Source organism: Eschrichtius robustus, chromosome 11 (genome assembly GCF_028021215.1).
Source record: "Eschrichtius robustus isolate mEscRob2 chromosome 11, mEscRob2.pri, whole genome shotgun sequence".
In the NCBI taxonomy this organism is placed as follows: Eukaryota; Metazoa; Chordata; class Mammalia; order Artiodactyla; family Eschrichtiidae; genus Eschrichtius; species Eschrichtius robustus.
Genome location: NC_090834.1, coordinates 66,709,459 through 66,736,441, shown reverse-complemented (window position 1 = coordinate 66,736,441; position 26,983 = coordinate 66,709,459). Strand labels below are relative to the sequence as shown.

The following is a 26,983-nucleotide window of genomic DNA, read 5'->3' as shown; positions in this document are numbered from 1 at the left end:
CTGCAGCCATGACTTTGGGGAGCGAAGGAGTGCACCTTAAAAGATATGGCCAGTGCTAGAATTCTAGGGCCCTTTCTCTTCCTGGCCTTTGACTCCTTGGGGACCCTCTTTTGCCATCAGTTAGCAAATCAGTTAACATTTATTTGCCTGTCTTTTATGTGCAGAACTCTCTGCCAAGTACTGAGGATTGTTCAAAACATGGAGAAGAACTCGCTAGCACTGCCCTACAGCTTTCTCAGCTGCATGGGGACAGAGGGGGCCAGGATGTCAGGGGACCTGTGGGATGGCTGAATTTCCTAGGAAGGCTGTGCAGGTGAGCCACTACAGCAGAGCCTGAGCTGTCAGTCCAGGCAGAGCTATGAAAGGTAAATGAGGCGCCTCCCGCCTCGGCCCAGTCCAAGGACACCTGCAGGAGAGAAAGGGAGAATCAAATGCTCCCGCTTTCGAGAACTCTGGTTTGGGTACTTAAAAGGAACTCTGTCTAATGATGACCCTCCCTGAAACTTGCGGTGCCAGTGCTGGTTGCCGAGACTCTTGGAGGAAGAAATGAGAGACGTAGGCCCTCCTCTGGGGGAGCTGCCAGTCTGATCCTTTTCTGCTCGGCCTGCCGCAGGGCCTAGATGACCAAGGGCAGTAGGAGGGAGTCAGTGAGGGGGTGAGGGCGGTCAGGTAGGTGTTCCCTGGGCAGGGTGAGTAGCAGGTTGACTCCAGGGCAGTCAGACCACAGCTGTGCAGAGCCGGACTGGGCTGAAGCCAGGTTCTCGGGGCACACAGAGCTCCGTTCCCTTTCTCACCTTCTCCTTCCCTCTGGGCTGCTTCCTAAGCTATTACTTCCACACCAGAGATTGCTTAAGAGATTAGTGGAATGTCGACGTCGGCAGAAATTCTCATGTGCTTTAGAGGTTTCCTTTGTGGGGGCGTCCTGACTTCTTACCTAGACTAGACAAGCAGGGTGCTGGGCAGTGTTTGTGTCTCCTCTCAGTGGCGACCTTAACCCCAGCAGAACGGGAGGCTTCCCTCCAAACACTTGCATCTGTTCTTCAGCGCTCTCAGGGCTGAAATGTCTCCTTCTCAGGGGCGAGGCATACTGTCATGTCCGAAATTAGGCCTGTGGAAAAGTACCACACAGACATTTAGAAATGTCACTTAACGAGGGGAAACAGTTTTTTGCTCTGGGATAGGAAGGTTCATTCTTAGAGGCTGGGCACCCCTCAGAAGGAGCTCCCTTCAGAGACTGACCTCTGAGGGATCCCTTCTCAGACCTTGGGCAGAGCATCTGTGGATTGGGTGATGAGACTGGATTGTAGGGAAAGGGAGCACTAAGGGAGCTGGAGAGATAACTGCAAGATGCAGGCTGGCCTGAGTGACAGCAGGGAGCCTTCCAGAGGGTCTTTCCTCCAGTGGCAGTGAGGGGAATAGATGGAGGGTTTCAAGCAGCCAGAGTAGGCTCCTCCCTGCACTGCTCAAGCCCAGCCCTCCAGGAGGCTTTGTGCAGCTGCTCCCAGTGCAGTGCCCCCTACCCCTTCCCTGCTGGGACGTGGGATGCAGCACTCTCCTGCTGACTGGGAGAGCCAGGTCACAGAGCTGAGCAAAGCTGGCCACCTGTAGGCGTTGGGTGGGGAGGGACAGTGGTAAATTGGGGAGCGCTTGCTACATCTAACTGGACTGCCAACTGCTGCCATATAGAAATGCAGACGGTGATGGCAGGTTTTCTAATTTTTCAAGAGAAGCCAGAATCTGAATTTTTATTTGCATTTCATTTATACTCACCCAATTTTTAAAACGTTTGATAACTAATTCAACTTTTTTTAAAAAATAAAGGGAAAACCCAATGGAACATATTTTTGCTCTTGCAAACCACCAGTTAATGTCTTCGGGTGTAAACTCTTTTTTCCCAGGAGTTTGGAAGTGAGGGGAAAGTGAGGAAAGCGGTTGTTAGCTACCAGGCGTGGGTGGCAGGAAAAGCTGTTTTGAGATACAAGAACTCAGAGTACAGCAAAGACTGAGGGAACTGTTTAGAGCAGACATTGATAATGCTTCCACTGGATCCTGTGACGTGCCTGCTCCTTTGTCGAGGGTCGGTGGTTCTGTGCAGGTGGAAGAAGCTGGGGGCGTGGGAAGAGGAAGGGGACCGAGTGTCCATCTTGTATTTGCCCACAGCTGGGCAGACTCTTGGGAGGATGGTAAGTAGTGACCCTTCATACCTTTACAAGTCCTCAGCACGTTGTGGGACTCAAGTTTTCACACTTACAGGCGTGTAAGACTAGCCTGAAGTGCTTACTGAACATACAGATTCCTAGGCTCCGTTCAAGAGGGCGAGGTGGGACCTGGGACTCTGCATTTTTAACAAGCACCCCTATCAATGTTAAGAAAAGTAAGTGGACAGTGGAGTCAGAGCTGAGTCCACAGTTCTGCCCTATTCCTTCAGTAGGTGAGTGATCTTGGGCCAATCTTTTAATCTCTCTGAATCTCAATTTCCTGATTGGAAAATTGGGCCTGTATTATCACTCTGTCATGGGATGGTGAGAGCTGAAATGGAAGATGATTGGAGGCCATGCAGAGTGCTGACTCAGAGCCATGGCGGTGCTGGTGCAGGCCACCTGGGCTCCAATTCCTGCCTTGCCACTTTCTAGCTGTGTGACTTGGGACAAGCGATTTAACTGCTCTGTACCTTGGTTTCCTTGGTAACATGTAAATAATGATAGTACCCACTTCGTAGGGTTGTCACAAGGATTAAATGATTTAATCCTTTAAAATGCTTATAACTCTAGCTATTATAATTTTATAAAGAATCTAGCAGCACCTTTGATAATAAATGCGCCTTTGCTTTTTTTTTTTTTTCTTCTTAAGTCCTCTTACCATGGGTAACAAATAGGCGAAGGCTTACTTTCAAATGTCACCTCTCTGTAAGGCCTTCGTGGAGTCCACTTTTTCCTTCACTTTTCTCCCTTTACAGTTAGCTTTTCCAGGGCAGGGACTGTATCTGTCCATTTTCATATCCTAGTACCTTGCACAGTGCCTAGCGTAGAGTAAATGGATTGGATGGCAGTGCCGGGGAGTCTGAAAAATGAATCTAGCTTGGGAATGGAGAGAGTGCCTTCCAAATACGTAGAGAAGCATGATCTGGAAGAAAAATGATTTATTAAGCTTCAGTGTGCCAAAATAACAATCACGTGAGGTAGGTCATGTTATTATTATTGCTCTTATAGTGAGAACGTTGAGTCCTCAAAACTCACGTGTACAATGACCCTTGGCCAGCAGTTGCTAGAGGCAGGGTTGGGCTGACTCCAGGTTGGGTGTTCTTCCCTCTGCACCTCGAGAACCTGGGACTGTGGTCTCTGTCTCGATGCAGGGTTTGTAGAGAAGTTCTAGTGGTACCTTATTATGTTCGTTTCTCTGGGTTGTAACTCTTCAGATAGTTGTCTGTAATTTGTCAGAGCTGGGGTTTTGAGCAATTCGTGATCGGTGGTAGATGCTAATTGAACAATTTCATTTTCCAAACACGTAGTTTTTGCCGTTGATGGGCCTGGGTGCTAGCAAAACACCTCTCATCCCCTTGGCTTCTCTGCTCTATTCCCAGTGGGTGTTTCTTTTGCTTGGGAGTGTCTCTCTCTTTGCAGCCAGACTAGCCAAGGAATCAGGCTGAAAGCACAGATGGGAGCCTGCGGGTGGCTCTTAGGGCCTTGGGAGAAGCAGTGTCCCCCAGGAAGCCTGCCACGCAGAGTGCTCAAGTCTGTGCTTCAGGTGTTATGGGTCAGCCTGGTCCTTAGTTCCTCAGGCCGCTGGATTATTCCCTGAACCTGGTAGACCTGGCTAGAGAGAGCAGGTGGGAGAGAGCACGATGAGTAAGCATCTCTGACTTAGTAGGCTCTCCTGGGGTTCTCAGCAGTGGCTGCCCAAGATGCCTCAACTCCTGGGCCGCGGCTGAGAATAGCAGCTGTGTTCTTGCAGAAGTGTGACCAAGGGTCAATGCCGTGGGCCCGGTAGTTTTGACCCTGGTAGTTTTGACCCACTCCTCTCTTGGTTGCATCTTCACAGGATTTTTCTTCTTGGCCCAAGCAAATATCACAGCTATCTACATTTTTCCTTCTGACTAAGTTGGCTCTGTGTTCTCATATTCAAGTATATGATTGCATTTCAGAGCATTTTAGATCAGAAATTCAGGGAAGGAAAGAATATATTTTTCATCATGTTCTTTTAATATATTTCAGTTTCTGGTCTTTCCACAAATCTTCTGTCCTTTCCCTGAGGGCCTGCCCTGGAGCTGGTAGAGCATGTCCAGTGTTGTTATGATGGGTTCTGATGATTATTGTGACCGTTGTTACCATGGGCACAGTTGAAAGCTGATGCTTAGCAAGTTGATTCCTTGTAGCACTGTGCTCCCTGAGGACCCTGATAACTGGCCTGGGAAAGCTTCCAGAGGCTGCCTCTCCTTTCCCTTCTTTCTGTTTAACACACACAGCCATACACCAAGCACTTAACTTGGCCCTTGGCTGGTGCAGGTAAAGAATATCTCACCAGAGCCGGTGTGCACAGCTGCTCTGGTGGCAGGATTGACTCCCCTTCTTCCTTCTCCTCATACTAACATTATGCTATATATACTTAAGTTTGTAAAGATTTTTTCCTCAATAGGTAGGGAAGGCTTTTCTTTGTTTTTGTTTTTGGTTTTTTTAAAATTTATTTTATTTTTGGCTGCATTGGGTCTTTTCTCTGCGTGTGGCGAGTTGGGGCTACTCCTCATTGTGATGCGTGGGCTTCTCACTGCGGTGACTTCTCTTGTTGTGGAGCACAGGCTGCAGGCGCGCGGGCTTCAGTAGTTGCAGCACGCTGGCTCAGTAGTTGGGGCTCGCGGGCTCTAGAGCGCAGGCTCAGTAGCTGTGGCGCACGGGCTTAGTTGCTCCGTGGCATGTGGGATCTTCCTGGACCAGGGCTCGAACCCGTGTCCCCTGCATTGGCAGACGGATTCTCAACCACTGCGCCACCAGGGAAGCCCGGGAAGGCTTTTCACGAAGGATAAAAATGAGGCTCAGGGTTTGTTTTCTTTCTCTAAAAGCATCGTGGGGGATGTTTCATTGCTATCACCATTGCTAGTACCTGCGGGCTGCTTCCTCCCTTCCAGCTCCCACTTCACTCACCACTACCATCACCAAAACGACAACCTTGAGAGATCGCATAAAGGTAAGGAAGTTAGAGAGAGTGCATTTCATGTTGAAATTAGGAAAGAATTATAAATGATATCAAGAATTAGGGTCTGGCTTATTTTTTATCATCGAAACCAATCACTTATCTGCACCGAGATAATAAGTAAGATGGCCTCCAGGATTAAGGTCATTAGTGGCCATAAATAAATATGTTTAACTTTCACATCCAAACATACTTCATTTTGGTCAATGTGATGAGAATGCCGATCAGAGTGAGAGAACTATTGTTCCTGAACTGTTCAGCGTTGTGAAGGTGGTGTTGGCCCAGAACAGAGTGCACATTCACATTAGAAATAATGTGAATTATTGTTGTCTCTCACATCCATTCACCAAGGCACTTAAAATTTTTTTAAAGTTTTTTTTTAAATCTAAATTTGAGATATAATTCACATACCATAAAACTCACTTATGTTATGTGTACAATTCATCTTTTAAATATATTCACAGTTATGCAACCATCACCACTGTTTATCTAATTTCAGAACTTTTTTTTCACTCCCCCAGAAGAAACCCCATACTCATTGCAGCCACTCCCCATTCTCCTACCCTCAACTCAACCCTAAGCAACCATTAATTTATTTTCTGTCTCTGCAGATTTGCCTATTCTGTACATTTCATAAAAATGGCATGAGAGTTCATCCATGTTGTGGAATGTGTCCTTTTTATGTCTGAATAATATTCCATTTTATGGATATACCACACTTTGTTAATGCATTCGTCCACTGATGGACATTTGGGTTGTTTCCGCTTTTTGGCTATTATGAACATTGGTATGAGTATTTGTGTGGACATGTTTTCATTTCTCTTGGCTGTATACCCAGGGGTGAATCATGCTGGGTCTTATGGTAACTCTATGTATCCCTTTTTGAGGAACTGCCAAACTATTTTCCAAAGTGGCTGCACAATTTTACATTTCCACCAGCAGTGAATGAAGGTTTTCATTTCTCCAGAGTCTCACTAGCACTTGTTTTTATCTTTTTGATTACAGTCATCCTGGTGGTGTGAAGTAATACCTCACTGTGGTTTTGATTTGTATTTCCCTAATGACTAGTGATGTTGAACATTGTTTCATGTGATTCTTAGCCAATTTTATATCTTTGGAGAAATGTCTGTTTAAATTCTTTGTCTACTTTTTTTTTTTTAACATCTTTATTGGAGTATAATTGCTTTACAATGGTGTGTTAGTTTCTGTTTGTCTACTTTTTAATTGGATTATGTGTCTTTTTATTATTGAGTTGGAAGAGTTCTTTATATATTCTAGATACAAGTTGCTTAGCAGACATACATGATTTGCAAATAACTCTCCCATTCTATGGGAGTCTTTTTACTTTCTTGTGGTATTTTTTACAGCACAAAAGTTTTTTATTTAGTATAATACAGTTTATATCTTTTTTCTTTTGTTGCTTGTGTCATATCTAAGAAACTATTGCCTAATCCAGTGTTACAAAGATTTACCTCTATGTTGTATTATTCCAGGCTTCGCTTTTGTCATTTTAACTCTTAAATTTAGGTCTATAATCCATTTTTACTTTCTTTTGTATAGTATAAGGGTAAGGGTCCTACTTTATTCTTTTGTATATGAATGTCCAGTTGTCTGAATATTGTTAAAAAGACTCTTCTTTCCCTCTTGAATTGTCTTAGCATCCTTGTTGAAAATCAGTTGACCATAAATGTATGGGTTTATTTCTCAACTCTCAATTCTATTCTGTTGATTTCTATTTCTGTTCTTACGTCTGTGCACACTGTCTTGATTACCATGGCTTTGTAGTATGCTTTGAAATTGGTGAGTGGGAGTCCTCCAACTTTATTCTTCTTTTTCAAGATGGTTTTGACTGCTCTGGGTCCCTTGTACTACCACAAAATTTTAGGATCAGCTTGTCAATTTCTGCAGTTGATGAGTATTCTGTTCAGTCTGTAGATCAATTCGGGGAATATTGCCATCTTAACAACTTGGAGTTTTCCGATCATGAACATGGGATGCCTTTCTATTTATTTATGTCTTCTTTAATTTCTTTCAGTGATGTTTTGTAGCTTGCAGTGCATAAGTCTTGCACTTCTTTTGTTAAGTTTATTCCTAAGTATTTTATTCTTTTTGCTGCTATTATTAATGGAATTTTTAAAAATTTCATTTTCAGATTGTTCATTGCTAGTGTATAGAAAGAAAACTGATTTTTTAAATATTACTTTGTATCCTGCAAACTTGCTTGACTTTATACGTTAGTTTAAGAGTGTTTTAGTGGAATTGTCATGATTTTCTACATGGAGGATCATACCATCTGCAAATAGGAGACAATTTCCAGTCTGGATGTACCCTTAAGTTTTAATATTTTTCTTCCTTTTATTATTTTAGCATAAAATAATGTTACTATATTAGCTAACTGTATATGGTACATGTGCAGACATTTTTTACTTTGTAAATACTTAAATACCTTAAAGTATATTAATTTTATTTTAATGGGTGTTAAAAATATGATAACTCATAACTGTGGTTTCTGTCTCAGATGTCACTTTATCAGGGTGTTCTTCCCTGAACATCCTATTTTAAAAACAAATCTTCTTCACTCTTCCTCTACCTTGCTTCATGTTTTCTTCCTACCACTTATCACTATACATATTATACACAAATGTACACTTATGTATCACACACATGACTTGTGCCTGCTTATCGTCTGTTTCCCTCCGCTAGGATGTAAGCTCCATGAGAGCAGAGACTTTGTTTCATTCTTTGCTGGATGGCAGTGCCTAGGACATGGGTACTCACTCAGTAAATATTTTTCAATGATTAATTGTTTAGAACAAGGTTAAATATTTTAAGAAAAGTAAGTCAGTTTCAAGTTGATTAAAGAAAAACATTGAGTAGATGATTGTTCAGGAGGTATGCAAATATGGTGAAATTCATAAAGACTGTATGGCATGCCAGAAGTTTGGGAAACTCTAACTTAAGAAATGAGAAGAAGCAGGATGGAAATGGAGTTTTTAAAATCATTTTCTGTGAAGTGATAAGTTATCTGTTAGCTCACAGACTCTTCCCCAACCCAGATCAGGGATCCCTTGAGGCTCTTAATCTGTAACACATGAAATTAAATATATGTGGGAAAGTGGTTCCTGCTAACCACCACAGAAACCCTGTTGGCAGTTTTGGAGGTCATCTGGAAATGTTTGAGGTGCTTTTCGCTGCCCATGGAAACTTGGCTTATGGGTCTCGTCTTCTTTGCAGGGCTCTGTGTTTGCAGAGAGCAGAAATGACCATGACTGCCAACAAGAATTCCAGTATCACCCACGGAGCTGGAGGCACTAAGGCCCCTCGAGGGACTCTGAGCAGGTGAGTCGGGGAGCACTGCTGAGGGAATGGGGCTCCCTGGAGGGTAGCATCAAAGGACACCTAATGACCTGTGTCCTGGATAGGATTCCTGCCAAATGTAAATGATTATCATCATGATTCGGACAGTCGTAGAGGTGCATAATCTGAGCCAAACTTTAACTACTTACCAAATAGTGAGATCTCAGGGCATTTTCTTATGCCCTCTAACATTTTGGTTACTCATCTGTAAAATAATAATAGTACTTATCTCACAGAGTTTCTGTGAGGATTAAATGAGATAATATATGTCAGTGCTTAGCATAGTGCCTGGCAAAAAGCCACTCAGTAAATGTTAGCTTCCTCCCAGTGATGGGGTAGAAGCTTCCAGAGCTGGCAGATAGCTGTACAACTCTCACCAGGGCTTCTCAGGTCTTGGCCAAGGCTGGATGCTGCTGTCCTAGAAGAACCTCTTTTATTAAAGCCATGTACCTTTCATAGCCCCTTCTGCTGAATCTCAGTTGGGCAAATTTGGCCTTTGGAACCTCAGCCACTAGAATGGATAGATGAGATGGATGCTCATCGTAGACTGGGGTCGGGCTAGTTCCTTCCTGGAGGTCTGGGCTGTGCATTACCAGGCTGAGTCCAGTGGAGTGTGGCACACACTCAGGTCTGGCCAGAGGTAGTGGTAGATGTTTGGTTCGTTCAGAGCTAATATCCAGGTATGGTTGGTAGAATGGGGCATAGGATGTGGCCCCTGGGGAGTGGCTGGCGTGAATGAGGCAAGAGGAATTCTGTACACCATACGTGCAGGGTTTGGTCCCAGTGGAAATGGTCTGGATTGACTGTGCCAACCGAATAGAAATTGATAGATTCTGACTTGTTAGGTACATAAGAGCTTGGGGCTTACACAAACAAATTGAATATCTACTCTGTGGCAGCAAGACCAGTAAGAACACCCCCTGCGCACACACCCCGTCTAACCTGGACTAGAGTTGCTTGCATACTTGCTTCCCTGAACTGGGTGAGGCTGAGGATGGCAGGGACCAACAACCTCTTGGGTAAAGCAGATAGAAAAACTGACCTCTCCCAGGGCATGTCGGTGGCCAAGGCAGAGACAGGTCTAGATCTCAGAGTCTTTGTCTCCCATTATCTACTTCTCGGGAACCACTTTGCTGGGTTCCCCCCCAGTCTGGTGGCGTTTCTTACTCTGCAGTCTGACTCTGAGTTGGCAGATAGAGACTGGGAATTAAGGTTCCCAACTTTTTTATATGAGACTGTATGGGTGAAATAAGCATTGTGTGTGATTTTACCATTTTATTCTTAAATTAAAAGAAATAGTATATTTAGCACCTGAATTAGAAATTACTGTACACAGAAGCCCTCAACTCCTTCAAGTATTCTTTTTTTCTTCTAATTTCCACTTTGTGGGGACCGGGATGGGAGATGCAGTGTTTATATAAAGTCACAAAGCAGAATCAGAACTGCTGACAGGCACCCTAGTTTCTATTTGGAGTATATACCTACATGTTTTAAACATTTTTAGAAATTGCTCTTCCTTTAGCTTCCCAGCCTGCTTGCCATCATAACACGACGGATGGTATTTGTAAATATCTGAGCCTCTGATGTGCCTAAAAAAAGGCATTTTTCCTTTCTAAGTCTTCACTTCCCTTCCTTCCTGCCACCTTTCCGCTTCCCTCCCTCCCTCCCTCCCTCCTTTCCTGGGCTTTTGGCATGGAGTCACAGGCCTCTGTGTCTAGCTACAGCCTTCTCTCAGAGGCTACTGCTGCACTGTAGTTGTTATTATTTCAAAATTATCATCTGGTGGTGTCTCTGGCTGCTTTCACCCCCAGCCAAATCTGGGACTGCTCTTAGGAAGTTGTCAGTGAACTCTGAGGGCTCTCCTCCTAGGTGCTGGGCTCTTTGGTGGACACTGGGGAAAAAAGAGGGGTGATCCATTCTCTTTTTTCAGTTTGGTTTGGTGACCTTGGCACCCAGGTTTCTTAGTCTGACCTTCCAGTAGACATTTGCCTGTGACCTGGGGACCTTTAATCATTGCCAGCCCAGGAGTTCCAGTGAGAAAAGACTCCCAGGTGTGACCGGAACTTTGGTTGGGGAGTGCAGGGGTGCTAGGGCCTTGGAAAGCTGGGCCTTTGAACCCTGACTGCTTTGGGGACCTCTGTCTGCATCATCCAGACGGAGGCAGAGGAACCCGATGATACTGAGAGGCATTTGTATCTAGCTTTGGGGGCAGGGGTACTTTGGGGCATGGAAAACTGGTGGGGACGGGCAAATGGGACCCTGTGGAAATGCCAAGATACGTATTTGCAAGGCCATATCCTTAATTTGAATAAGACTTCACCTGGTGCCACCACTAAGCTAGTTTGGGGTAAAGATCCTAGATTCCATTCCATTATTAGCTTCTTAGGAGTGTTTTGCTACTTTATTCTCTTCCTTTTCCTTTATAGACCATTCTTGATTTGGCAGGATATGCAGGAGGAGGAAATCTGAACCTCTCGTTTTACCACCAAAGTTTTGTTCTTTGCTATGTTTTGGTCTCCTGGAGCAGGCTTCCCTTTCTCTCTGTTAGTGAGGCCAAAGGGGCATGTTGCTTCACCCTTAGCTGCTTCACCTCCCGACAGGCTGTTCCCACTCCAGCTCGTTAGATTTGGCTGCATCCATTTCTGGGGGTGGGAGGTGAGATTCTCAAAGCTCCTCTGAATTCCAGAGATCAGGCTTTATGATGTTGGTGTTGATGACCTGGGTGGGACTAGAAGCAGTTTAGTGACTTGCTTGCTAAGAAATGGTCATGCTGGGCTTCCCTGGTGGCGCAGTGGTTAGGAATCCGCCTGCCAACGCAGGGGACACAGGTTCGAGCCCTGATCTGGGAAGATCCCACATGCCGCAGAGCACCTAAGCCCGTGTGCCACAACAACTGAAGCCCGCATGCCACAACTACTGAAGCCTGCGCACCTAGATAGAGCCCGTGCTCCGCTACAAGAGAAGCCACCGCAATGAGAAGCCCGCGCACCTCAACCAAGAGTAGCCCCTGCTCGCCGCAACTAGAGAAAGCCCGCATGCAGCAACGAAAAACCCAATGCAGCCAAAAAAAAAAAAAAAAAAAAAGAAATGGTCATGCTAATGGTTGCTAAGAAAGTGTTATGTTGAGAGCTAGTTCGGCCATCTAGGTGGGGTAAACTTTGCCACTTGTTGCTCTCAGGAGATTTCACTTGTACTGTGAGACTTGGCAGGCAGCAGGGGCTGTTCTCAGAAGACTTGTCATGCCTGCTTATTTCCTCAACAGCTTCTTCACTGTGAAACTCCAGCATCTGGATCATTGTGACTTGAAAATATAGGCTGTCTGTATTGTGTTTTGGAAACTTTACCTCTGGATGTATATGTGGGAAACTTGGGTGCCTGTAAAAGTGTAAACTTCTTGGGGTCAAGGACTTTGACTGCTTTCTGTCTCCTCTGAGCCTGGAACAGTGCCTGGTACCTAGAAGACTAACTGTTTGTTGACCAGTTGTCTAGATGGCTGGGAGATCAGCCTCTTAGAGCACAGGCTACTTGTACTATTTGAGTCCTTACAGTATCTTCCATGATAGGTCTTGTTAACTTTGGATTCCCTTTCCATTCAGTCCATAGACTCTGAGAAAGGCAGAGCTGAAGAGGAACCTTAGAGCTCATTCGGTCTCACCCACTTGTTTGACAGTTTGGCTAACAGACACAGAGAAGAGGAGGTACTCCCCAAGGATACAAAGCTAACGGGGGGAAGAACGCAAGCCTAGCTCTCCTGTTCCTTCTGTTATTTTATTGTACCTCTATATTCACCTCCCTGTAAACATGACTGGGATTTCCCTGCTCAAAAACTACTGTCATCTATGATACAGTCAAACTTGGCCTGCTTTTTAAGGCTTTCATAAAAAGCCCTGGTTTTTCTTTCTACCTTAATCTTGCACTGCTCTCTAATGCGAACCTTACATTTCTGCCAGTCTGGATGCAGATGTTACTTTCCTCCCAGTCCTTTTCTTGACCACTCAGCTAGGAAGGATTCCCCTCCCCTCTCTGTATTCACTCTTAGAACCCTAGGTTTAGAGCCTCCAAATGGCACTTGTGGTACTTCAGAAGGTGGATAAGTGGATTTTTCCCTGTGAGATTGCTATGGGACGATGGTTGTTAAGAGTCTTAGAGGCCTTATTATTTACAGAGGCTCTTCAGGGCTCACCCTTAAGATCCTTAGAAGGCCTTTTGTCTGTGTGTGTGTAAGATTCTGTGAGGCAACACTTTAAGTCTTTTTTAGGTCTTGGCAAAGGATCTTTCAGTCCCAGTCTAGATTTTTTTAAAAAGATTTATTGAGGGATAATTAAAGTACCATAAACGCAATTTAAAGTTTTCAGTTTGAAACTAACACACCATTGTAAAGCAGTTATACTCCAATAAAGATGTTAAAACAAAACAAAAAACCAAAAGAATAAAGTTTTCAGTTTGATGAGTTCATATACACACACACACACACACACCCACTGAATGGAACCGTCACCACAATCTGGAAGCCATTTATTAATTTGAGAATTTTTTCTTGTCTAGAGAGACAGAGACTGAAACAAGTTTTATTTTCTAACTCAGAAAGCCCTTTCTCATTTATGTTTCCTTTAAATTTTGTTTGAAAACAGTTCCCTGTTTGGCTCATCTCCTTTTCCTTTCACTAGAGACAGCGAGAAGGAGTCAGAGGGCACCTTCGGCACTCTGCCTGGAAATGTCTTTGGCTAGTTCATCTAATATATTAGATATACTTCCTATTTCCCATGTTACCACAGGTGACAGAGTTGCCAAACTTTTCAACATTGAGAGGGTCCCCTTTCCTCTAGCTTCTAACGTTTTCCTTATTTTTGCCTTAAGCACCCCCAACAGCCATCACCCAGTCCCACGGTCAATGTTTTAGGATTCTGTGTCAATAGCACTCCACTTCTAGGTACCCAAATCTGTGTCAGGTATCTCCTGCTACAAAACTACCCCAAATTTTATAGTGTAAAACAACCATTTGATTATGCTCACAGACTCTGTAGTTTAGGATTTCAGACAGAGACTGCAGGGATGGCTGCTCCCTGCTCATGATATCTGGGACCTCAGCTGGAAAGACTTCAAGGCTTAGGGTGACTCAGTGGCCAGGGGCTGGTGTTTCCTGGAGGCGTCTTACCTCACATGTCTGGGAGTTGATGCTGGCTATTGCTGGGACCCCAGCTGAGACTGTCCATCAGAACACCTGCCCTCTCCACATGGCCTGGGCTCTCTCACAGCCTGAGAGACAGGAAGTAGAAGCTGTTGGTTTCCTGAGGCCTGGGCCTGAAAAGTAGCACAGATTCAGTTCTACCATATTCTATTGGTCAAGCAATCACAGAGCCCAGGTTCAAGAGAAGCGGTCATGTTGACAGCAGGCATGTCAAAGAATTTGGGGACCATGTTTTGAAACCATCACAAATGTCTTTAGCACGGTTTCCTGCAACTACCTTTCTCTCCCTCTTGGCTTTGCATAGTGCCTGGTTCTGCTTTATACAGCAGTTCCATTTTTGCTGGACTAGGGCACTGGGGACGTTCCCATAAGGCATCATTTTTTTTACCTGTCTCAGAGAAGGCGTCTGTCTTATAAATGCTCTCTTTATGTTCATTGCCATTACTTCCTAGAGGACCTGGGGTTCCTTCCCAGAGAGGAGCTCACCAATTCTCCTTGTGCTTCCCTAGAAATCAGCTAGATGACAGGCAGGTAGATGTGCTTTGTGGAGGTGACAAGGTGACTCAGTTTCTGCTCTGACCCTAGCTACTGTTCTACTTACCCTGACAAGCTGTGATTGACTTTGAGTCTCTGTAGGTAGTGGTCCAGATGTAGCCCCACATGGAGGATGAGGCTGTCCTGGACCCTACTGAGGGCTTCCAGCCATTTGGGAGCAAGATGATCAAGTTGTGAGTGTTACCCTCTTTTTGACTTTTTGCCTTTTGTCCCAGAGTGGGATGTCCGTTACTGAACTGAGCCCCTGCTCTGGCCTGGGGAACAAACTTCTGGACTTGCTGATAGGACTCAGGCAGACTTGCTCCCTTTTCTCCTTCTGGGTGCCTCAGAATATGGCCTTGGGGGAGTGCAGTGAGCATGCCATCTCCAGAGTTGGGGCGGTCACATAGTGATGGGTGGATGCTGCTGCCCGCTGAGCCACCAGGACCCGCTTTAGCTGAGCAGCCCTGGGAGGGTGGTGGGCCAACTCCCAGGCAGTTCCATTTGGAAGCAGGTTAGACACCTACTCAGTAGGGACTAGGCATGTTGGAAGCTGGGCCCTGTGTAACTTTAATCTGTGGACAGGCTCACTTCATGGAGCCCACAGCCCATCTTGGTGCCTCTGGGGCTGTTTCCTGGACTCCCAGGAGCCTTCTCCAACTGGCCCCAATTTGGTTTGCTTCCTGATACTGACACTTCAGGAGCTCTGTGGCCAGAGCATGCTGAGCTCAGAACTGTCTTGTCATCAAGGACTAAAGACAGCCTTCCCTCCCAAAAAGTCCCTCCCTAGGCGACCTTGACAATACATGGGGTGTCCCTTGGCATGAATGCTTCCTGCTATGTTACTGGAGGATGGCCCAGGTCACTAACCCAAGGGTTGGGTTGTATTCTTGTGAAACAGTACTGGAGGGAAGGGCACGTATTTTGCACTTTAACTCTCACTTTCTGTCTGTACATGTGCACGTGCATGCGCACACACACGTTGCCCTCTCTTTAAGTTTGTTTCTCATTCTACCTTAGTTCATGCCCTTTCTGTCCTGCTCACTTGTCTTATACGTTTGTGTGTGTGTGTGTGTGTGTGTGTGTGTGTGCATGTGTGCATGTGTGCGTGTGTGTGCGTGCTTATGCTCCTCTGTTAAATTTCCTTTGCATTCTCCCCCGCCCCCTTTCTCTCTTTCTCCTTCTATCTGTTTATCTTACTCCCTCTCCTGTAAATGTTGGATTTGGCCAGTCATGTGCTGCAGCGTTGGCATCCACGCCTTTGCTGAGGAGCAGAGCTGGCTGCCTGCTGGCAAGGTGGTGGCACGAGGGCCCAGTTTCACAGTGTCTGCCTCCCCAGGGGCAAGCTCTGAGATTTTAGAATAAAGGGCAATAAAGAGGTGATAAGAGCAGCATATTAAGTGTCTTAGCTGCTGTGTATTTACTTTTCTTTTATATTTCTTCTGTCTTCATGGAACTTTTAATGGTGTTCAAACACTTTTAAAATTTACATCATTTTAGTCACACAGCTAGTATGTGAGGATACTCAGAGCAAGTGTTTTCCTCCTGTTTTGTAGATAAAGAAACTGAGGGAACTTCCCTGGCGGTCCAGTGGTTAAGACTCCATGTTTCCAAGGCAGGGAGCACTCAGAGAATTCAGGTGACTTTGCTCATGAACCCATCCAGGAAGTGATGGAACCAGGACCAGAGCAGAACCCAGGTCTCTAGACTCTTGGTCTAGGGTACGATTTTTGCCTTATGGGAGAGGGCTTTAGGGACTGACAGCCATGCTGGGCTGCACTAAGTGCTTTGCGTACCTTTCTGTGTTGTTCTTCAGGTCATATGGCACAAAGAGAGAGGCAACGAAGTCTGTAAGCAATGCCCTGAGGAGTAATAAGGAGACCTAGGTTTTAATCATTTATTTTTGTATTCATTCATTTAGTCACTCAGCACAAATACATTAATTCCTACTAAATTCTAGATGCAGTACAAAGAGCAGGGGATACCAAGATTAACAAGACCCTGTCACCACCTTCAAGTAGCTTCACTCATAGTCTAGTAAGGGAGGCAGGTGAGGAAAAATATAGTCCAGTAAAGTGTTACAAGTACCATAATAGACATTTTTCCAGGCACAGTGGAGGCATCAAAAATCAGACATCTCCACCTGGGTGAGGGGGGTAGGGTGAAGAGAGATTCCATAGAGGAGTTACAGAGACATGTAAGTGGACACAAGGCAGCACTGCAGGCAAAGGAAATATTGAATGCGTGGAGGCCTAAAGTTGTGAAAAGCAAGGAGTTTGATGTGACTACGAGTGGGATGCAGATCTGTTTGGAGGAAAAGACAGTATGAAATGATAAAGGAAAAATAGGGACCAGATCATGGAGGCCTTGTGATCCATGCCGATGAATTTGCATTTCATTCTGTATATAGTGGGGAGTTTGAAGCATGATGAGTTTTGTATTTTTGAAAGATGTCAGGAGACGAGAGGCTGGACTTGGAACTGGGTTAAGACCGAAAGCAGAGAGAGAAGTTGAGAGCTTGTTTGAATGGTCCCGGTAGATAAGATCTGAATCAAGGCAGCAGCAGTAGCAGTGGGAATGGCACAGGAGGGACAGATCTGAGAGATGTGAAGGATGTAGAATTGATAGGACTTAGGCATTGAGTAGATCATTGAGGTTGGAGAGGAAGCTGGATCCAGATGCTTGAAGGACAGGAAGAAAGAACATTTCTGGATCTTTTCTTCCCTCTGTGGAATGAATTGGAAATATATGCAGGAGTCAAAGCCACGGTGAAGGAAGCATAAAGCAGCATAGGAATGAGATCGTGTGAGAAAACACTCAGCCTGGGTACGTGGGAATGAGAGCAAATGGGGTTCTTCAGTCTAAGACGCCCCTTGTAGATGGGCATTGAGTCCCCAGCCCTTCATTGCCTGCTCACTTTGCTCACTGCCTGCACTTATACTCTTGTCCTGCATTAACAGCTTTTCCCCTCTCTACTGGATTATTCCAGTCATCATTTAAGCATGCTGTAATAACTGATCTCAAACCCACCAACAAAACGCTCTGTACCCCACATTCCCCTCTAACTACCACCTCGTTGCCTTGTTCCCCCTTTAGGGAAACCCTTTGAAAGAGCTGTCCGAGCTCTTTATCTCCACTTTCTCTCTTCCATTTCTTGAATTCCTTCCAGTCAGGCTTCCCTCCCTGCCTTGCCACCAGAACCTCTCTTCTCAAGGTCACAGTGACTACCTAAATCTAGGGATCACTCCGCAGTCTTTCCCTTGCTCCGTTGTTAGCAGATTTGGCTCAGCTGATCACTCCCTATTTCTCGAAGGTCTCAGAATATCACTCCTCGTGGTTTCCTTCCTTCCTCACTACGTGCTCTTCCCAGTCAGTTTCCTTTGCTAGTTGTTCCTCCTCTACGTGAGCTGGAAATGCTGGAGTGCCCCAGGGTTCAACCCTTGGACTTCTCTAGATATGCTGACTCCCTTGATGGTTCATCTAGCCGTATAGTTTTACATAATATCTATATACTACTGATGAATCCGAAATGGAAAGGTGTAACCCTGACTCCTTTCTACCAGGTGCTCAGGCCAGAAACTGTGATTCATCCTTGACTTCCCTTTGTCTCTCATACCTCTCATCCACTCCGTCAGCAACTCTGATTGGCACAGCCCTCAAGATAGATGTTGATAGATCTGCCGATCTAATCCAAGCGGTTGTAACCTCTTGCCTGGATTGTTACAGTAGCCTTTAAGTAATCTCCCTGTGGCCACCCCTGCATCCCTACACTTCATTCTCTCATATGGAGTCAGAGCATGTCATTCTTCTGCTCGTATCCCTTCAAGAGCTTCCTTTCTCTCTCAGAGTAAAAGCCTAAGCCTCATCGTTGGTCCATGGGATCCTCTGGTGCCTCTGACTGATCTCCAGCCCACTCCTTCTCTTCTTACTCCACGCTGGCCACACTGGCCCCTTTGTTGCCCCCAGAGTACAGTAAGTTTGCAGTTGCCTCAAGCCTCTGCCCTACTGCTCCTCTTGCCTGGAACATTCCCCACCACCACTACCCCCCCCGGATATACACATTGCTTACTTCCTCAAGGTTCTGTTCACATGTTCCCTGGCAGAGGGGTCTCCCCTGATCTGCTTCACTGTTAAGCTCTACCCCTTTACCCTGCTTTATTCTTCTTCACTGGCCCCACAACCATCTCACAGGGTTGATTTGTTTATTGTCTGTTCACTCGAGACAACTAAAGCCATACTGTCTCCCTCTACCAGAACGTAACCTGTAGAGGGACTTCCCCTGGTGGCACAGCGGTTAAGAATCCACCTGCCAATGCAGGGGACATGGGTTCGATCCCTGGCCCGGGAAGATCCCACATGCCGTGGAGCAACTAAGCCCGTGCGCCACAACTACTGAGCCTGCGCTCTAGAGCCCACGCGCAGCAACTACTGAGCCCGCGTGCCGCAACTACTGAAGCCCGCGCACCTAGAGCCCGTGCTCCGCAACAAGAGAAGCCACCGCAATGAGAAGCCCACGCACCGCAACGAAGAGTAGCCCCCGCTTTCCACAACTAGAGAAAGCCTGCGTGCAGCAACGAAGACCCAACGCAGCCAATAAATAAATAAATAAATAAATAAATAAATAATAAATTAAAAAAAAAAAAAAAAGAGTGTAACCTGTAGAGAGAGACTGTCTATTTTTAGTCTCTGCCAATCCTTAATGCCTAAAATAGTACCTGATATATAGTTGGTGCTCAGTAAATACTGGTTGAATGGATGAAGAACCAAGGTGTGTGTCTCAAGCCTGGTACAGTTACCACACTGTGGCCTGGGGAGTAGGTGGCTTCCTTTGTTCCCTTGTTCAGGGTTCAGGGAAGGGTGGCAAGGAGCTGTTCAAGAGCCCTGAAGAAGTGAAGCTGGAGACGGTCAGTGGCAGAATGGGAGACCAGACCCAAAAGAAGGCTTTGCTCAGGTGCTTGGCTTCCTAAGGCAGCCTGGGTCCCAGCACTGTCATTCTCTTGGCCATAGTCTTTCCTTGTCCAACAGGGGGAGAATTGCTTTCACTTCCGACCTCAGTTTGAGGAACTGGGAAACAACTAGAGAGTGAAACTGAAGCCCAAGAGTGAGCACCCTCTCCCATCCATGCCAAGGAGGTGCCACCTGTTGTGTAAACTCACTGTCACAAGGACACACGCATCCTGACTGCTAGCCCCCAGTGTGTTCCTCCTTAAGCCTCCCTGTTCTCTAGGTAACAGATTCTCCTGAGCCCTCCCTCAACCTGGGAGCAAGCACTGATGGAAGCTGACTCTTGGGATTGCAGGACTAGCTTCATTTCTAGGGAGTGTTCAGGGGAGACTCCCAAAAGAGTGCCAGAGCCTCGAGGAGGGCGAGAGAGAGAGGGGGAGAGGGATGCAGTCCAAACATTCAGACCTTGGCAGCTGGTCTGTAGGGAAGTGGAGGAAGAGAGAGGCACGGGGATGGAAGGCCCAGGGCCCTGGTCCTGCACTGGGGTGGGGGAGGGCCAATTACACACAGTGCAGTGCCTTTCCCACCACATCATTTTACTATTGCATTGTAGCAAACCACCCTAAGACTTAGTGGGCTAGAACAACCTATGATTTCTCGTGTTTCTGTGCGTTCACTGGGAAGTTCCTCTACTGGCTTCCCCTGGGCTCGCTCATGTAGCTGGTTCAGTTGGGTCCAAGATGACCTCACCATGTGTCAGGCCCATGTGGCGGCTGGCTGTCGGCTGAGGGACCTCAGTGATGCTGCGCACGGCCTCTCCTCCTCTGAAACACTAGACTGGCTTTCTTACGTGACAGTCTCAGGGCAGCGTTCCAAGCGCGTGAAGCGGAAACTGCAAGGCTTCTTGAGGCCTCAAGTTTGGAACTGAGACAACTTATTTTCCACCATATTCTATTCGTCAAAGCAAATCACAAGGTCAGCCTAGATTCAAGGGGCAGAAGAATAGACTCAACCTTTTGATAGCATGAGCTGCAAAGAATTTATGGCCATATTTAATTTACTCCTTTCCCCTCACACCCCAAATGTTTAGAATCCAAGGACAGAGGTAAACTGTTTTAAAAAGTTTGCCAAGTGATTATTCTGATTAGGCAGCTCCTTGTTAATATTAGTAATTATTAAGCTAAGATCGAGTACTAGTGTGAGCCACTGAGCTCAACACTTGATGCGTATTGTCTCTATTCCTTACAACAATCCTCTGAGATATGTGTCCTTTTAACCTCCATTTTACAGATAAGGAAACTGAGGCTTAGAGAAAGTTATTTGCTCAAAGTCATGTAACTTGTTAGTGGCTGTGCTGGAACTTAAACCCTGCAACTGTGATGTTCTTACCCTCTACTGAGAACAACTGGCCTAGATAACCTGGTGAAAAACTTACTACTAATAATTAACAGTAATAATGAGTTACAATGTATGACATCGTTTCATATCCATAGTCACATGTGCCCGTTACGACAACCCTGTGATACAGTTAGAACAATTCTGAGGAATTGAAACTGGCAGCTCAGAGGGAGTGTGTGGCTTTGCCCATGGTCATGTTCCTGATAACAGGTAGAATCAGAAACATGTAGAGAGATGCAGTGAGCTCTACCCTCAGGTGAGCATCCGGAGCCCCATGAGGGCAGGGCCTTATCTATGATCGTAGAGTGAGTGAACATTGCCTTCTCTGTGATGAACCGGGGGATGCCCGGGCTCCAGGTCAGCATAGGCAGGCCCCCTTTTCACCCTGAGTTGCTGGAGCACATTGGGCCTGGCCTGTGTGAGGTGGCTAGGCGAGGAGCACTTGCAGCTCTGGGCCCCCAGATCAGCAAAGATCCGAAGACCAGGACCTTTAAAGGAAAGGACCCGTCTCTTCTCTGTTTTATCCTTCACCAGAGGAGAAAAACTAAACCTCAGTTAAAGCAGACTAGGCATTGAGAGAATTTCTTAACTTGTGGGAATTTCTCCATGTTTGAACTACTGAGGGAAGTTACAGAATCATCCTTTCTGAAATCATCGGAAGCATGCTGGAATCAAACAGACCAGAGGTTCTCACCATTTTTCTGTCCCCCATGGGAGCCACCCCCCACCCCTCCACCCTCCCATAGGTGGCTTCATGGACCGGTGAATTCTCACCTTGAGGGTTAAAGAGATACGTTGCTAGGGGAGCATTTATCAAAACGTCTGGAGAAATGAGGCATATGTAGTTTGAAAAGGCTTCCTAAAAGATTCTGCGTCTCATTAGGTACTGGCCATTGCCGACTAGAATTCAAGCTTCATGAGGACATGAATTTTTGTCTCTTGTTTATTCTTGTATCTAGCATGTAGAACAGGGCCTGGCACATAGTAGGTGCTCACTAAGTATTTATTAAATGAATAAACACATGATAAGGTCATCCTCTATAAAAGGCATCTTCTCCCGCCTCCAACGGAGAATAACTGAAACATAGAGTCCTTTGTGTAGCCCGGACACTTGTTGGCTTCCAGGGCTGGACTGATGACCTTTTGCATCCATGGTTCTGTGAAAAAAGTGAGGGGCCTGGGCCTTTCTCGACCGTGAATAGGTTGGGCTCTCCCCAGGCTCAAGCTTGGCTCGTTGCCCTACCACTGCCTGCCCTAGGGAGTACCGAGGCTTACTCTTTTCACACCTCCTTGCTGAGCTGAGTGTCTTTGGTCATCGGCTTGGCTGGGCACCGAATTTCTCTCATCTGTGCCCATGTACACGTAGGAGGGCTCTTGTTTGACTTGCCCTTTTAAAAACAACTTAAGCATGTTGAGGTTTCCTGTTGATCGGGGGCAGCCAGAGGCTATGACCCAACAGGGAATTGCTGGCCAATCCCTGACTCACCCGAGCTGCAGTTTTCTGTGTGTGATGGAGCAGTGACTGCAGCCTGGCTCAGGGGCAGCTGGCTGCGTTCCGCGGATGGCGTGGCGCTCTGGAGCCTGCGAGGCTGGACCGCCTGGCTTTGAGGGCCACAGCATTAGGGTCAGGTAGGCCTCGGTAGCATGCAGTGTTGGCAAAGCCCTGCTGTCTTTGAACTAAAACGGTTTGGGAAAAATTCTGAAAGTTGACAGTGAGGACCCTAGTAGACAACTAGAAAAGTGTGCTGAAGAGGAAGTATGCCCATGGTTCTCTTCGGTAAGCTCACCTTTACCTTTTCGTGTCTTTATCTGTTCATCATTTACTGAGCACCTTCTAGACACTGAGTATGTGTCCCTCCACCTGGAAGAAATCGTGGTCCAGTAGGGAAGACTAAGAGGTTCCCTGATACTTACAAACGCTACATTGGAGACAGGGCTGTGCTCAGTGCTGCAGGGATTTCTGCTGACCTATGTCTGGGGGGCCGGGCAGTTCACAAAGATGGCAGAGGCCACTGCTTCCTCTTTAGAGCAGCAGTATAATGTAGTCCTGGCTTCACCACGTACCAGCTAGAGACCTTGAATGAGATATTTGATCTTTGTATGCCTCAGTGTTTTTCATTTGCAAAATGAAGATAATAATAAGGTATAATAATAAGACAGAGTTTTTGTGAAGATTCAATGAGTAAATATAGGTAAAAACATTTATTTAGAACTGTTCCCGATAGTTGCTAAGACCGGGGTGTTGATTTGGAGCTGGGGAATGGCTGATGCTTGTTTGATACGATGCCACTGCTAAAGGCTAGAGCTGCGAAGGAGTTGGTCTCCCCTCCCCATTAGCCTCCTCAATGAGAGCGTGGAAAGGATTCTTTCTTGAAGGGCCCTCCTGATCCTTTTGAGACCTTCAGGAATCTGAGTTCTGATCAAGACCCAAGCTGAGGTGCGGTATCTTGCGTCTAGTAGCAGAAGCCTCGGGGGAGATGGGGCTTGTCAAGGAGATAGATCAAAGGGCTTGAGTGCATATTTGGGGCCACTTTGGGAAATGGCATGCTGGAGATGCTTTGTAACAGTTCGTGAGAGTTGATCATTAGTGTTTCTTCCCAAGTCCACATCCAATGAGGTCACATTGGTAGTTTGAAATCAGCCATAGTAGGAATATTTATACTGTGGAAGTTGGCAGATGCTACATATCTATGCTTTCTCACCCAAGGAGCCGATTGGTCAACATTTAGCAGCACACCACTGATCTTACTGTTCTCTGATTGACAGATGTGGACTTTGGGGATGCCCTGGCCTGTCATAGAACTGGCTTCTGTTGCAGACAGTACTCAGGGTCTCTAGGGATGAATTGGGCAGAGAGGACCATTGAGTTTAGCCTGCTGTGGATAAGGAGCTGTTTCTTTCCTTGAGGACAGCCTTGGAAGGTCCGTTACTTGCATACAGTACTTTGAGCTTGCGAGTCCTATAGGAAAGGGATGCTGAGCTCTTTAAGAATGAAACAGTGTTGTCAGGCCACTCACTGCCATTTTCTCTTCTTCTTTTTTTTTTTTTTTTTTTTTTTCCCCCCCGCTTAGGTCTCAGTCAGTCTCTCCACCTCCAGTTCTCTCCCCACCGAGGAGTCCCATCTACCCGCTCAGTGACAGTGAAACGTCAGCCTGCAGGTACCCAAGCCGCTGCAGTTCCCGGCCGCTCCTCAAGGACTGGCATCCCCGTGATCCTTCACCCCAAAATCCTCAAGCCCCCTCCCCAGACACTTCACCACCCGTCTGTCCCCTCAAGGCCACCAGCTTCGGTTATTTGGACAGAAGCCCTTCAGTGTGCAAGAGAGAGGACCAGAAGGAGAATGTCCAGGGGTCAGCCCAGGATGTAGAGGGAGTAGCTGCTTGCCTCCCCCTCGCCCAGAGCACTCCGTCCCTGGGGTCAGCAGTGGGCCCACGGAGCATCTTTCTGAACCGCACCGGCCCCCGTGCCCACAGCCTGGGCATCCGGGAGAAGATTTCAGCATGGGAGGGTCGCCGAGAGGCTTCGCCCAGGATGAGCGGTTGTGGAGAGAAGCGGGAGGGCTCTGGGGGCGAGTGGGTGGCCAGTGAGGGCTGCCCCAGTGTGGGCTGTCCCAGTGTGGTGCCGTCCCCCTGCAGCTCAGAAAAGACCTTCGACTTCAAGGGCCTCCGGAGGATGAGCAGGACCTTCTCTGAGTGTTCCTACCCTGAGACCGAGGAGGAGGGAGAGGCACTCCCTGTCCGGGACTCTTTCTACCGTCTGGAGAAACGACCAGGCCGGAGTGAGCCCAGTGCCTTCCTCAGGGGGCACGGCAGCAGGAAGGAGAGCTCAGCGGTGCTGAGTCGGATCCAGAAAATTGAACAGGCCCTGAAGGAGCAGCCGGGTGGGGGGCTTCCCCAGCTCCCCAGCAGCTGCTACAGTGTAGACCGAGGGAGAAGGAAGACTGAGATCTTGGGCACCTTGGAGGAACCGACAGGGAGCGCGAGTGTGAGCGCTGGCAGCCGGGCAGGAGGAGTGGCTGGCGTTGGGGGGGAGGCGGGCTCACCCCCAGAGAGGGAAGGTAGTGGCTCCACGAAGCCGGGGACCCCTGGAAATAGCCCGGCCTCCCAGCTGCTGCCATCGAAGAGCTCCCCTGATCCCGCTGTGAACCCTGTCCCCAAACCCAAGCGCACCTTTGAATATGAGGCTGACAAGAACCCCAAGAGTAAGCCAAGCAATGGTCTACCTCCTTCACCCACACCTGCTGCTCCGCCCCCCCTGCCCTCCACCCCAGCCCCACCAGTCACCCGGAGACCCAAGAAGGACATGCGCGGTCACCGCAAGTCCCAGAGCAGGTAACGAATGCCCCTCCGGTGACATAGAGCTGGGCCCGGCGGCTTTCTTGTCAGTAGAGGATGCAGAAGCAGACTCTAGTTGTGGGTCACAGTCAGTAGTGCTTTATAAGTTCTGGAGCACCAAATAATGTTAGGTGAAGCATGAGCTAGGTGAGAAAGATTGACTGTTCTTCTGCTCTTGCGGGGTAAGGATACTTCAACGTGAGTGGGAGGGTGAAAGCGCTTCTTCCAAATGCTGTGTACTGAACATGCTGGCTGGGTTTGGCCTTTGGGGTAGAGCCCTGTCGGAACTTCCTCTGTGGGAAGGGTAGGGCCACCTTACTTTTAGATAGAATTGGCAGTCCCTTGAGGACTAGTAAGATCTTAGCCTCATAACTACCTGAAAAGCCAGCTAGAGATTTACTTCTTTGACTGAAGCATTATCTAAATATTGCATGTTACCATTAACACAGAAGTGTTGACACATTTAACATGATTTCCTCTTTCCTGAGGGCTGCCTGGCCATACAGGAACCCTGGGCTTATATGAAGAGGGGATCTTTGGATCCTGAAAGGGGAGACTGATGGAAAAAGGAGAGAAAGAACATTTGATCTGCTTCTTGGCCATGTCCAAGAAGGACCTGGTCACATTGGTTTCCTGGTCAGTCTCAGCATTCCTGACACTGGAGTACCCGGGCCATCTCCACAATTTTAGTGACTTGGGAGCTGGAGCAGCTGGAGTTGGTGCAAGATGACAGGCATCTTGTTCTCTGAATTGGAGTAGGCTGGGAGCCAGCTTCCTTTGGAAGGCCTGTCCTCCTACCCCTCACTGCCTTTCTCTTCTAACCCAGAGTCAGGTGGGCATTCAGGTTTGTTTGGCTTCTGGAGATTCTTCAATCTGACCCCATAGTTCAGGCTTCCATCCAGCATATCCCATCTCATATAGAAACTTTCCTGCCATGTGCAGAGAGGAAGACATCACAAAGGTTCAGACTCATGAGGCAGAAGAGCCCTTGGCTAACGGTAATCCCACGTTTTGGCCCACCTCAGCATGCTCACGGACTCTTTACGTCAAGCCTGCCAAGAGTGTTTGCTTTGTCTTTAGTCATCTGTTTCTAGAAATATCTGTCTGGGGCCTGCTGTGCACCAAGGCTTTGTGCTGGTCAAGGGGACACAGGGGCACAGAAGATGTGGCTCTTCCATTCAAGGAGTTGGTGATCTGGTGCAGGAGGTAGATGTATAAATAAATCATAGATGCTGTGCTGCGTGCCCTGATCCACCTCTGGGTGGGATGCTGCGGAAACCCAGAGGAAGAGGCATCTGAGTGGGGAGTGGGGGAAGCCTCTTCAGAGAGGGAGTTGCTGAGCTAAATTTAGAAGAGCAAGAAGCATTTAGCTAGGTGAAAAAAGGGGATGGGAGGAGGTTACATCAACCTGAAGGTTCTACACATACACACACATTACATTTATAATATATACACACACATATACCATATATGGTGGAGTCACTTCCAGTAAGAATTAACAGCAAATTTAAATCTGTGCTCTTGGAAAGAAAAAAAAAAAAGAAAAAAGAAAAACAGTTCAAAAGGCACAGGCTGTTTTATTTGCCTTTCCACACAGTGAGCATATTCCCCTGAGGAGCATGAAGTAGTAAGTTTGTATCTGTTGTGCCAGGTACGATTCTTGTATTTAATATACTTCTTTATTTAAGAAAAAAATACAAGCCATATATTTCTGCTATTCAACCAAAGGAAAAGAAATCTGTTTTTAACTGACTATATCAGTTATAATAAAAGACAGTGTGTTGGTCCTCGACATGGAACCTTCCTGAGGGATTTTCGAGGATAATTTGGCTGAACGTGACTTGTGTCCTTTGCTGATTTGAGAACCGCCTGCATAAGATGTTGACTCCACTGCATACATCAGTGAAAGCTTGCTCTCAGACCAGCAGTGGTCTGCGGGCCAACATTCAGGAACCACTGTGCTCAGCCATTGGGTGTTTAGCTGGTTGAGAAGTCTGGGCCAGTGACAGAGAGATCTGGGAGTCATCGCGGTAGAAATGGTAGA

The 26,983-nt window shown here is 46.8% G+C and overlaps 1 protein-coding gene across 14 annotated transcripts in view; it reads left to right on the top strand.

Moving 5' to 3' along the window:
• Positions 1-26,983, top strand: part of DENND2B (DENN domain containing 2B) — a 180,634-nt gene that overhangs the window by 120,328 nt on the left and 33,323 nt on the right. For all 14 annotated transcript variants that reach the window (XM_068556571.1, XM_068556576.1, XM_068556565.1 and 11 more), the window contains 2 exons: positions 8,419-8,523; positions 23,677-24,936. In XM_068556571.1, coding sequence (XP_068412672.1) covers positions 8,419-8,523; positions 23,677-24,936 — 1,365 coding nt within the window. The remainder of the gene's footprint in view (positions 1-8,418; positions 8,524-23,676; positions 24,937-26,983) is intronic.